The following is an 11992-nucleotide window of genomic DNA, read 5'->3' as shown; positions in this document are numbered from 1 at the left end:
GTTACACTTGTAGCTAATCTGGGAGCGCTGTGTAAAAAAAGTATAGGAAGGACAGAGAGATAGAGTGAGCTGGGATTCAGGCAAAAATGTAGAAATCTCCCATCTCTTCCACCTTATAGGTTTGGTTGCTGTGCCTATCCAGTAATAATATCCCCCATCCTGTTCTGTACAGACTTAAGCAGGCAAAATATTTGCTAGGTTAAAATATTTTTTCCAAGACCCATTTAAACAGAATAAGTGGCCCATCTTTAAAACAACACAATTTTGGTCAGCCTTGGAAAAAGCAAATATGTCTTCTACAAACATGTAAAACCACGTTTGTACTTTTTCTGCATCAATGTTTTCTAAAGAGGTCCATGAAAAACACATGAAAAGTGTGATATATAATAGAGAATAAAAAGTACATGACCTATCAGCATTCTTGGTTATCAGAAGTTAGATTTGCAATTAAAGGTCATTGACCAGCTGTGCAATTCTGTATTTTGATCTTTTCTAATTAGTGGCTATCCACTACTTTTCTAATTCATTGTTTTATGGTATTTAATATCAAATTTAGCTACTTTTAATCTACGTTACTCTGAATGCTGTCACCGCATACTTTAAAGATATATAAAATATAATTCAGAATTTTGTTTTGCTGTATTTAATGGGGCTTATTCCTACAACATCAGGGTATGGATGAAAAATTGTGTTGGGAGAGAGGAAAAGTGGGTTTTTGCCTCTGTGATGCCATGCATTAATAATAAATTTGTAAACGAACACAAGGATTACAAATGGTTGCAATTTACTGGGATTTCTCAGTTTTCCCATTTCTCCGTATGAATTTTTCTAAAGTACAGCATGGATGTCAGAAACGGAATTCATTTTTTTCTTGAAGAGCAGCTGTGAGCTGCTGGAATTATGCCTAGTAGAATCTCTCTGTCTCATTCCTTCCTTCTTTCCCCATTATTTTTGGTTGAGCAAAATGGCAACCCCCAGTCAAACCACCAAAGAACTGCCGCCACATCGCTAGGAGATATTTTTTCCTTACCTGCCACTTCCTGCGAGATATGAACAGCTTGAGATGATCTGTGCTGATACTCTTGCCCTTGGCCAGTGTCTGGAAGGGAAAATGGGTGGTAAAGAGTGAAGCAACTGGACACGGTGAGTTTTGTTCTCAGTGTTTATGGGAGGAGCCCAAGCCTGCTGGGCTTCTGAGAGGGAGAGGGAGAGAGGGAGAGGGAGAGGGAGAGGGAGAGAGAGAGAGAGAGAGAGAGAGAGAGAGAGAGAGAGAGAGAGAGAGAGAGAGAGAGAGAGAGAGAGAGAGAGAGAGAGAGAGAGAGACCCCCAAATAGGCTCCCCAGTTCTTTCCCAAGAGGCAGGCAGATTATTTTAATAGGACTCACCTTGAACCAGGGATGCTCCAGGGTCTGCTCCGCATTAGGCCTCCTATTTGGAAAAGGTAAGAAGGATTAATGTGCAGATTAAGTGGCATTCATTAGTACAGGGAAATAACAAAGTTGGAGTTGGCTGCATTCCAGCAAATTTGGTCAACCCCAGCTGAATACCTTCTTTGTTTTATCAAAAGGAGAATTTCTCCTTGTACAACTTTCCAGGGGTGGAAAAGAAATTGCATTATTTCTCACTGGACTGTGACTTTATTTAATGTCATACGTTATAACCCTGGTTAATGCATGGTTTTAAGTGTTGTGACATTGTTTGCTAAAATATTAAGGAAAAATCTGTAAAATGTTTGTAAGAATATGCATCTGAGGTAAAACTGTTTGCTTTATTGTTTGTTTGTTTGTTTGTTCATTTAAACTTGTATGGTACCCATCTCACCAGAGGTGACTCTAGGCAGCTTACACACAATTAAAATGCACTATTAAAATACTAAAACAGTTATGAGGGATCTTCAATTTAAAATTCAGTTAAAATAAAACTGATATGGATGGAGAGGGAGGGAGCAAAGTATGCACAAGGAGGAGGTGGGTTGTTATATACTTATTAGCCATCTCCGAAATGCCACATCCCCATGCATATATCTGGGGAAATATTCACTGAACTTCATATAAAATTTAGCAAAAAATATTTTAAAAGAACTGAGGTCAATAGTATGCAAAAGAATGAATAACTGAGAGAAAACAAAGTTCATAAACTCATTCAATCCTTCCTGAGGCTCCAATCAACTGACTTTATGAAAAGTTCTCTACCTTTTTAAAGGCACTTGAAAGTCCCAAAGTTTGGGATGATTATAATAAATCTCGCTTAAAACACCTTGAATTTTGATTTTTGTTTTATTAATAGACAAGATCAAATGACAATAAAGGTAAAAGTAAAGGATTCTTCTGTCCAGTTGTATCTGATTCTAAGAGATAGTGCTCACCTCCATTTCTTAGCCAAGGGAGCCAGCATTGTCCAAAGACACTTCTGTGATTATGTGGCCAACCTGACTAGCGGTATATGCTGAGATGCACGGAATGCTGTTTTCCTTCCCACCAAAGTGGTACCTATTTATCTACTTGCATTTGCCTGCTTTTGAACTGCTGGGTGGGCAGGAACTGGGGCAAGTAATGGGAGCTCACCCCGTAACATATATACATACTGTATATTCATTTAATGGGTGGCCAAAGAAATTGCAGTGAAAGTATCAGTTATCAACACACTTGTCTTCTTTAGGATTTTAACTCTGAATTATCTGTAATGTATGTCTGGATTTTGTTTTCACCCTATTCAGAGCTTTTTTTCACCTGTGGCCCTGTGACTTTGGGAGAAGTTTCCTTTCAACCCCTGTCTATTAGTATGGGGAAGTGATGCAATTTACACCCACACACACAGACCACCATATCCCCTGTAGCAACTATTACTTACAGGCGATCATTAACCAGCACCTTGATAACAAAGCCTTTGGCCTCCCTGGTCAGTCCTGTGAACATGCTCTCCTCAAAGGCCACGTTGTAGTTGCGGATGTTCATGAGTGTGGTCTTGTCATTTTCACCCACAAATGGGGAGATCCCTGTGAGACTAGGAGAGGGAACAGTCAGCAAATCCTTAGCAGACGCTCAAAAGGCATTTGTGGGATAAAGTCTGGGGCTTCCTTATCTGCTCAATGCATACAGCAAACAATTCTAGAGTGGCGCCAATAAATTGTAGTAGCTTTTCAAAGTTTCCCCAAGCCATAATCTGCAGCATGAGAACCCTCCAAAGAGAAATGAATGCCAGGCCAGACTATAATCAGATGAACAGGGAAAACCCCAATCTTGCTCATTGTGCCACATATTCACTATTATATGGGAGGTGGAAAGGTTCTGAGTGCTGGATTAACTCCCCAAACTTGGGGCTTACCATAGATATGTCATGACTCCCACAGGCCTGTAAAGAGAGATGAGAGAGAATTTCACTGCTTTGATAAGAACATCTAGTGATGGTATCTATATCTGGAAAATCTAAAAAAAGCTGATCAATATAAATTCAGAAGTCCTGGGTTCTGAGTCCCTGGGATTTTTTTTTTAAAGGTTTTGAAGGAAAAAAAATCCAACTCTTAATTCAAACAAGCACATTCTAGCATGGTGAAGAATGCTGTGTAGCATGATCTCATTCCGCGATCTTGTCTCACATTTCCCAAGGCGGTTTCAGTTCTGACATAAAAACCTGATTTATGTCACCCCGACGGCGAAATTATGAATGCTAAATAATCTGTGGCACTGAGCCATTTGGCATTTTCTCCCATCACCTCCATCCCCCAGGCTCTTCATGAAGCTAGCGATCTTAAGCAGAAATACAAGAACATTGCCCTAAGCCAGTGGTGGCGAACCTATGGCACGTGTGCCAGAGGCGGCACTCGGAGCCCTCTCTGTGAGCACACATGCTGTTGCCCCAGCCTCGCCTCCCCCCATGACCCCCTTACCAGCAGCCCCCCTGGAGGAGAGTCACCCCCTAGCGTGGCCCACGTGGAGCAGAGCAGCCAAGGACATGGCAGCCAGGCAGCGTGAACAAGACTCTGCCTCACGCCCCATTATGCACAGTTGATGCTGCGGGACACAGGCAGGGTGTGTGGCTACCATTGGCGCTGCTGGGCTGCCTGGGCAATCTGCGGCGGGCCCTGGAGGCGGTGAGTGGCCCTGTGGGCAGGCAAAGCAGGGCAACAGGGCAGGGGCAGGGCAGGGAGTGGAGAAGGAGCGGGGCCAGTTTTTGGGCACTCGGTCTCTAAAAGGTTTGCCATCACTGCCCTAAGCAGTCATCGCCCTAGAGCCATTTTTGAGTTGTGGTTGTTTTCCAATATCTTAAAACCTCTAGATCAGGGGTGTCAAACTCGCAACGTCACGTGACGTGTTGCGACATATCGTGACTTTTTTTCCATTGCTGGCAATGGGGTGGGTGCGGTTTCGCCATGACGCATCCGGCCTACAGGCCGGCAGTTTGACATCCCTGCTCTAGATGATACTCTTTAAGTCCCTTCTCCACATCTACATTCAGGGATGCACACAAAGATAAACATCACAATGTGTAAGTTGCCCCAATTTACCAGACATCGGTGACCACGGACACGGGACTCTGGCTGACAATCTCAGGACCAACAAATTCGGGGGTGCCATATTTGCAGTACTGTGGTTCATCTGGAGTCAGTTCCTGGGCATTGCCAAAGTCACAGATTCTCACCTGATCACTGCCTGGTTCAGCCAGCAGTAGGTTTTCAGGCTACGGGGGAAACAAAAAGGAAATAATTTTAAAAAGTTAAAATAGCATTCCAGTCAAAACCAGACCTTAGATTCCTGTTAGCTGACCAGAGGTTACCACAGTTACTTAATTCTCCAGAGGATTTCCTACACCTTCTTTGCATTATTCAGCCCATGGACACTGATAAAAGTGCATTTCTTAATGTCTATTTCTGATCAAAATTGGGGAAAGTAATAGAAATTACCATCAATTTTGTTTCTTCCATATCTTCCTTAAAACCTTTAATGCCAAACCTTCTTTTACTAGAAACTCTCAGAAATTCCTTTGTCAAGCAACTTTTCATTTTTCCCCAGTATGCTGAACAATCCAAGCTCCTGCAATTTGACAAAAATGCTTTTGAGCTATTAGTTTTCCTTGCTTCAGGGCTAATTAACCGTTCCAAATCCACACTACCATTTCCATTTCTGATATCACAAAAATCTGATAATGGGAAAGAAAAGAGGAGGCCAAAACTGTGAATTGTGCCATAGGCAAGAAAACCTGAAAAAAACCCAAAACCATAACGTAGGAAGCAGGAGAAAAAGCTCTAGTTTCTTTTCCAAAAGAAAACTATTTATGATTGGCCATTTTTATATGTCAACCATTTGTGTGATTAATTCTACAATCTGCTCCCGAAATTCCAAATGTGTAATATTAACTCAAAATGCTGGTACGCTTCTTTCTCTACCGGTTATATTCCACCTTCACGAATTCTGTTTTTTCTAGAACTCCCTGAAATTTTGCCAGTAAATGCAACTTAGTGCCTACTTGCCACAGGAGGCGTAATTCATATAACAGCTGAAATACTATTTCTATGTTATCCTGTTCTCTTAGAAACATTTGTAGGAAGAAAAAAAACGGGACATGGGTGAATAAAATGGTGACTCCATTTCAATTCTACCATTCATCAAATAGCAGCCAAACCAGCAAACCATACTTCAATTCTTCCTACATATCCATTTAGCTTTTCTCTGCAACCTTTAGCAATGTAATTTGAGGCAATGGTTCATAAAAGTGGTTGCCATCTTGAAATGAGAAAGAGTATTGCAATGCCTGTGTTCCTGAAGGCCCACTTTATTCTGTTTGATAGACGTGAGGCAAAATTTCAATAAGGTTTATTTTAAAAGTAAAAGCTTGCACAATAGCAGTTAAATTTTTTCAGCCATTCAAGGCCTGCTCCTTTTTGCTTCTATTCAAATTACACTTCCCAACAAGCACTGTGCTCAGTCCTGTTAAAAGGATAGGCCAGGGGTGCGGAATTTCTAATCCTCTCGGCTTAATTTAAGATGCCTCTGCTAGGAATCGGCTTGTATATCTAGCCATAGGAGTAATGCTGCTTCCTCACTAACTCATAAGAGGAGATGAAAAGGAAAAGAAAATGAACAAAAGATAAAAACCACCCAGTTTGGATTTTGTTTGTGCCCTTTCTCACTCTCTCATACTATATCTGAGGCAATATAGCCCTAGAAATAAGGAGAGAGAGAAGAAACAGAAAATCATTATTTCTATTTATATACAATTGTTTTTTCAAAGGTGAAGTCTCGTCATTAGCTTTGGAACCTTTTTTTTTCAGAAAACAAGTTAACATTAACTTCGGTTGGCTTTTATTTCCTATGTTGATCAGAACTTTTTTACAGACCATTCATTAGCCTAGTATTCCTCAATTTTACCAACTTTAATATACGTGGACTTCAACTCCCAGGATCCCCCAGCCTGCATACTGGGGTCCACACTTAAAGTTCTGAGGATGAGAAACACTGCATTAACCTACTGCACTCAGATCTGGTAGAAAAGTGACATGGCCCCAACTGAGAGTAAATCCAGCCTACTTCTTCCTTTTGCTGAACAATGAAGAGTAAGAGAAACCACCCCAGATCCAAAGCCTAGGAAAGCAATACGCTTTTCCAGATACTCCTAAGTAACTGAATTATTTACGGACTTGCCATGCATGCCTGCTAGATTGTAGCTAGCATCATGGAACATTAAGGCATGCCCATTTTGACATATGGTTTCTCTGTGTGTGTTGCTAGCCAACCCAAAGTAAGATGCTAGCCAACCCAAAGTAAGATTTAGCTTGTAATTTCCACTGTCTCTGCAGAGAGGAGAACTGCATTCACTGAGTTCTTATGTAACATGCAGTGAATGTGTTAGCTAGCCAGGATATTATACTTTCATGCCAAAACAGGTTAAACGTTCAGAAAACCAAGTGAGGCTGCAAGCATGCTGGAGCAGACTCACCTTAATGTCAAGATGTAAGATGCCATTGCGGTGGAGGTAACAAATTCCCTCCAGGACCTGCCTCACGTAGCAGCGGATCTGCATTGGGGGGGGGGGGAAAACCCAATGGCATTAGAGGTGTCCATATAATCAAATGTAACTCCATGTTCACTGCCAAGCAAACAGGTGCGTCCCCTTCCCATCCCTCACTCATCCAATACTTTGTGCTGAGACTGCTGCTGAATTTACTTTGGTTGCCTAGCTGAAACCTTTCCCTTGAGGAGGAGGAGAAGAACAAGTGTTGCTTGTTTTTTCCGCCCAGCTTTCTGCATTATTATCCTTTTGGATAACCTGTTTGCAGTTGGAGCAGGAACACTGTTCTAGTTTTGGTTTGGCTGGAGAGACCTTTCCAAAATTAGTGTCAACGGAGTGCTGTTCTGCCCAAAGTTCAAAATGAGGCATCCTCAGTTCTTCTAAATATCTCCATCTCTAAATTTCCATTCGTAGGATGCAATTCATATGAAGTCACCTAAAGTTGAACTACTGTCGGGGATTAGTCATAGAGGCAAATAACAAGCAAACCAATCCTTAATCGTGACAAGACAGAGGTTATAGTAGTAGTGGGAGCTTCATCTAGCACAGTGGTTCTCAACCTTTTTAATGCCGTGACCCCCAACCGGTCGTAAGTTGAAGACTAAACCGGTCGTAAGTCGAGGACTAAACCGGTCGTAAGTCGAGGACTACCCAACCGGTCGTAAGTCGAGGACTTTCCCTGCCCGGGAGTGCCGCGCATGTGTGGTTCCGCCCCCTGCGCCGGCCGAGGCGTAGCTGGCAAGCGGCAGAGATGGAGCAGGCCGACCACCAGCTGGCCCAGCCCAAGGGAGGTAAGGCACCTGCCGGAAAAGGGGGAAAAAGATGGCGGACAGCCTTGCTTGGTGACCCCCGTGAAATGGTTGATCGACCCCAAATGGGGTCGCGACCCATAGGTTGAGAACCGCTGATCTAGCATGAGAAATGGCACCACCATCTCTCTGACCACATTCATAATCTTGAATGAGAGCGGATATGGGGCCTAGCTGTGCAGAGATAGCCTAAATGCTTAATGCTTAAGTTCTAGTAACATTTTCTGGGGACTTTTGCAATATGTATTACCAGTTTTTAAAAGCCAGTTTGATGTAATGGTTAAAGGCACTGGACTAGAAAGCAGGAGACTGGCTGGCTTAGGCCAGCCACTTCTCTCTCAGTCTTGGGAAGAGGGAATGGCAAATCACTTTAAAAAATGTTGAGGGAAAATTGCATAGACCTGTCCAGGCAGTCACCAGAAGTAAAGACTGAGTTGAAGGAGGGAGGGAGGCAGGTGAGAGAGAACAACAACTCCAAGGGCTTCTGATCCATTCCCAAACGAAACCTAAGACCTAAATGACTCTGGATACTTAAAAGCCACATCAAAATTAAGATCCTTCTTGGGCTTTTGACCAGGTCTTCCTGGCACTGAAAGTAGAGCAGATGCAGTGGTGGGATTCAGCCAGTTTGCACCAGTTCGGCAGAACCGGTAGCTAATTTTTTGTTGCCCAGGCCCAGAATGGACTTCCGGAAGCGGCATCCACACAGAGAACCAGTTGTTCACATATTTGAATCCCACCACTGAGCAGATAGTGTTCTGAGCTACATGCAATAGAGTGCTACACCTAGTATTTTCTTTGTTCTCTCTTTTTTGCACAAGATTAAACATCTTTTTAATTTACTAATTGCTGATTAGATCTATTAATCCTGAATATAATCTAACACAGGAAGATGATCTGCACGGTTTATATTATGATTTGCACAAAGGCAATTTAGTGTAAACTACTTGGGATGCTTTATTGGTAAAGATTGGGGTAATTTGTTTTTTTTAATTAATAAATTCCAGGACAATGAACAAGTAGAAATGCTTCGGAGAACCGATATTGATTATTTGAGCTGGCACTTACTTCAGATTCGCTCACAGAGGACTTCCTGGCAATGCGCTCAAGCAGTTCTTCTCCAGTGCAGCTAAAGAGTCCATTAAAGGAAACAGTGGCTTTAAAAAAGCTAGTGGCTTCCTATAGAAGAGGCCCCACACAGTACGTTTCTCTTGGCAGTGTCCTAACTCAGGGCTTTTCAACCAGTGGTATGGGTACCACATGTGGTACATTGGCACCTGGCAGGTGGTACACGACCATCCTAGAAAAGTGGTAGCGGGGGAGGGGAATGAGCTGAACTGGTGGCAGCACCGCACAAGCCTGAGCGGGAGATGGCTGGAGCTGCAGGGCTGTCAGGGCTCAGCGGAAGCACCAGGATCAGCGCTTCTTCTGGACTTTCAGGGCTCAGCGGAAGCGCCAGGATCAGCGCCAGGCTCCAGCTGGAGCTCGGCGCTGATCCTGGCACTTCTGCTGAGCCCAGAAGAAGCACCAATCAGCTGGAATGTTGCAGCATCTCCAGGGTCTTGTGATTTACATTCAGATGTTTGGCAACTGATTCATATTTATGACGGTCACAGTGTCCCAGGGTCATGTGAGGTGACCAAAGCCTGCTGCAACCACCCAGCAGACGGGGGGGATAAAAACCAAACACCCTCCCCGCTGCCAATCCTCAACAGAAATGCTCACAACAATGGAAACCTCGGACAGGAGGAAGAGCACCACCGGGTTGGCAGGCAGGTATCTTGCTCGGCTGTGGCTTGGGGGGCACTTTTTTCAGTGCCATTGTAAGTTTGAACAGTCACTAAGCAAACTGTTGTAAGTCGAGGACTACCTGTACTTTATCACTTTTTTCCCTTTTTTGGGGGGGGGTCATCAAGTTTTTGACACCTTGCTAGGCGACTGGTGGTACTCGGATATTGCCATATCCTAAAAGGGGTACAATGGGTGAAAAGGTTGAAAAGCCCTGTCCTAACTTATAGATGCTTAGAAATGTCAGGACCAGAAACAGCATGTCCAGGAGCATATCCACATGCTCCTACCCAAATGATACCAAAACAGGCTATTGCCCAGATCATTGCACTGCCCACACAGCCCTACAAATGAAAGAGGATACAGTTCTGTAATGATGATGAGGGCATTCCTCTTCTCAAAGGCATCATGGAAGTAAACAATACGTTCATGGTCCAACTGAGCTAAAATGCCAAGCTCACGACGGGCTGATTTTTTAGCTTTGGCCCGGCATGGGATGAACTTTGCAGCAAAAGCCAAACCGGTGCTTTTCTGGGTCACTCGCCGCATGTATGAGAAGGCTCCCCTAGAAAACAAGACATCGTGAAACATCAGGCAACTATGCTCCTTATTGCTGTGCTTGTCTTGCTAAGCCATGTCACTCTGCTCTGGCTCCATGCCAGTGGAAGATGGAGTGAAAAGGTGGGGAGGTTGAGCAAAAGTTACATTCAGTTTGGATGGAGATCTGATACAGAAATGAGGAGCACTGCTTAGAAGAGCACAAAGTCCAGGTTATCCAGCCCTCACTAAGAAACTTCTGAACTGAAGGATTTCACAAAAGTTTTTTTCCCCCAGTGCGTCACATTCATTAATAGGTCAAATGACATTGCATAGGGCTTGAGCTATGAAGCATTGCCACTGTAGAAATAGTTCTAGAAAATGAAATGCTGACCATCTTTCCTTTATTTTAGCCGAAAACTATATTGGTTAAAACTATACTATATTATATATTTAATCAGTGGAACAACCTGCCTCTAGAAGTTGTGAATGCTCCAACACTGGAAGTTTTTAAGAAGAGATTGGACAGCCATTTGTCTGAAATGGTATAAGGTTTCCTGCCTAAGCAGGGGGTTGGACTAGAAGACCTTCAAGATCCCTTCCAACTCTGTTATTCTATTATATTCTGTTCTGTTCTGTTCTGTTCTGCTCTGTTCTAATACTATTAGTCATGATTCCTGGTGACAACTAGGACAGGTTCATACAATTTTCTTGGCAATACATTTTCAGAATGGGTTTCCCTTTGCCTTGTTCTAAGGGCTGAGAGAGGGTGACTGTGCCCAAGGTATTTCATCTGGTTTTGTACCTAAGGCAGGACTAGAACTCATGGTCTCCTGGTTTGTAGTATGCTATCTTGACCTCTACACCACACTGGCCATCTCCATCATTGATCCCTATTCTGCCTCTGTTGGCTCTGTTTTAAGTCACTGCAAAACACCCGACTCCCCTCCAAAGCTATGGATGTGAAAGTCTGGCAGGTTTTATGTACCTTGAAGCTGATTTAAATGGTGTAACAAGAAGGGGGAAGATACCAGAGGTAGGCCTCACTTAGCAACCACAATTGTGTCCGGCAACTTGGTTGCTAAAGGACGCTGCGCTAAGTGAAACATCACGTGACCCTGACACGCTGACAACCTTACTTTGCCTTCGGCTATTTTTTTAAAAAAAATGCCACAGTCACTAACTGAAACATCATGTGACTGCAACTTATGATTTTATTTCTGCCTTCTCTATTTGCTTGTTAATGAAGTTCCCAAATGGTGATCCCATGACTGTGAAATGCTGCAACAGTCGTAAATGTAAGGAATTGTTGCATTAAACAAGGCAATCAGTAAGTGAGGACTAACTGTATCTTAATAGGAATGCAGTTATAGGTAGTCCTCAACTTACAACCATTTATTTAGTGACCGTTCGAAGTTACAACAGCACTGAAAAAAGTGACTTATGACTGCTTTTCATAATCATTGCAACATCCCTATGGTCAGGTGATCAAAATTCAGATGCTTGGCAATTGGCATGTGTTTATGACAGATGCGGTGTCCCGGAATCATGTGATCACCTTTTGTGACCTTCTGACAAGCAAAGTCAATGGGGAAGCCAGATTCACTTTACAGCTGTGTTACTAACTTTTAAGTAACTTTTAAGTAGTAACTATTTAAGTATGACTAGGGAAAAACTTTCAGTTATTGTTCAGAAATCAAGTGGGAATACAGGTAAAACCCAGTTTTTCTGAGTAACCCTATGCTTGAGGATGAGAAATATCAATTCAGGTTCACCATGTATGTCTGAATCTACACTACTGGAAAACAGAAATGGATCTCACATTATTACTATCCAGTGCTAGCTCAGGAGAA

At 42.9% G+C, this 11992-nt stretch overlaps 1 protein-coding gene across 1 annotated transcript in view; it reads right to left on the bottom strand.

Annotated features, from left to right (window-relative positions):
• Positions 1 to 3: 3 nt before the first annotated feature.
• Positions 4 to 11992, bottom strand: part of SPEG (striated muscle enriched protein kinase) — a gene marked incomplete at its 3' end in the record, with an annotated part of 116691 nt that continues 104702 nt past the window's right edge. Inside the window, 9 exon segments of the mRNA XM_029284274.1 lie at positions 4 to 27; positions 1031 to 1099; positions 1386 to 1428; positions 2851 to 3003; positions 3325 to 3351; positions 4505 to 4677; positions 6934 to 7011; positions 8883 to 8943; positions 9967 to 10249. Of these exon segments, the coding sequence (XP_029140107.1) occupies positions 4 to 27; positions 1031 to 1099; positions 1386 to 1428; positions 2851 to 3003; positions 3325 to 3351; positions 4505 to 4677; positions 6934 to 7011; positions 8883 to 8943; positions 9967 to 10249 (911 nt within the window).

This window comes from Protobothrops mucrosquamatus, unplaced genomic scaffold, assembly GCF_001527695.2.
Source record: "Protobothrops mucrosquamatus isolate PMUCROS unplaced genomic scaffold, P.Mucros_1.0 scaffold481, whole genome shotgun sequence".
Taxonomy (NCBI): Eukaryota; Metazoa; Chordata; class Lepidosauria; order Squamata; family Viperidae; genus Protobothrops; species Protobothrops mucrosquamatus.
This window is presented reverse-complemented; position numbering and strand designations above follow the sequence as displayed.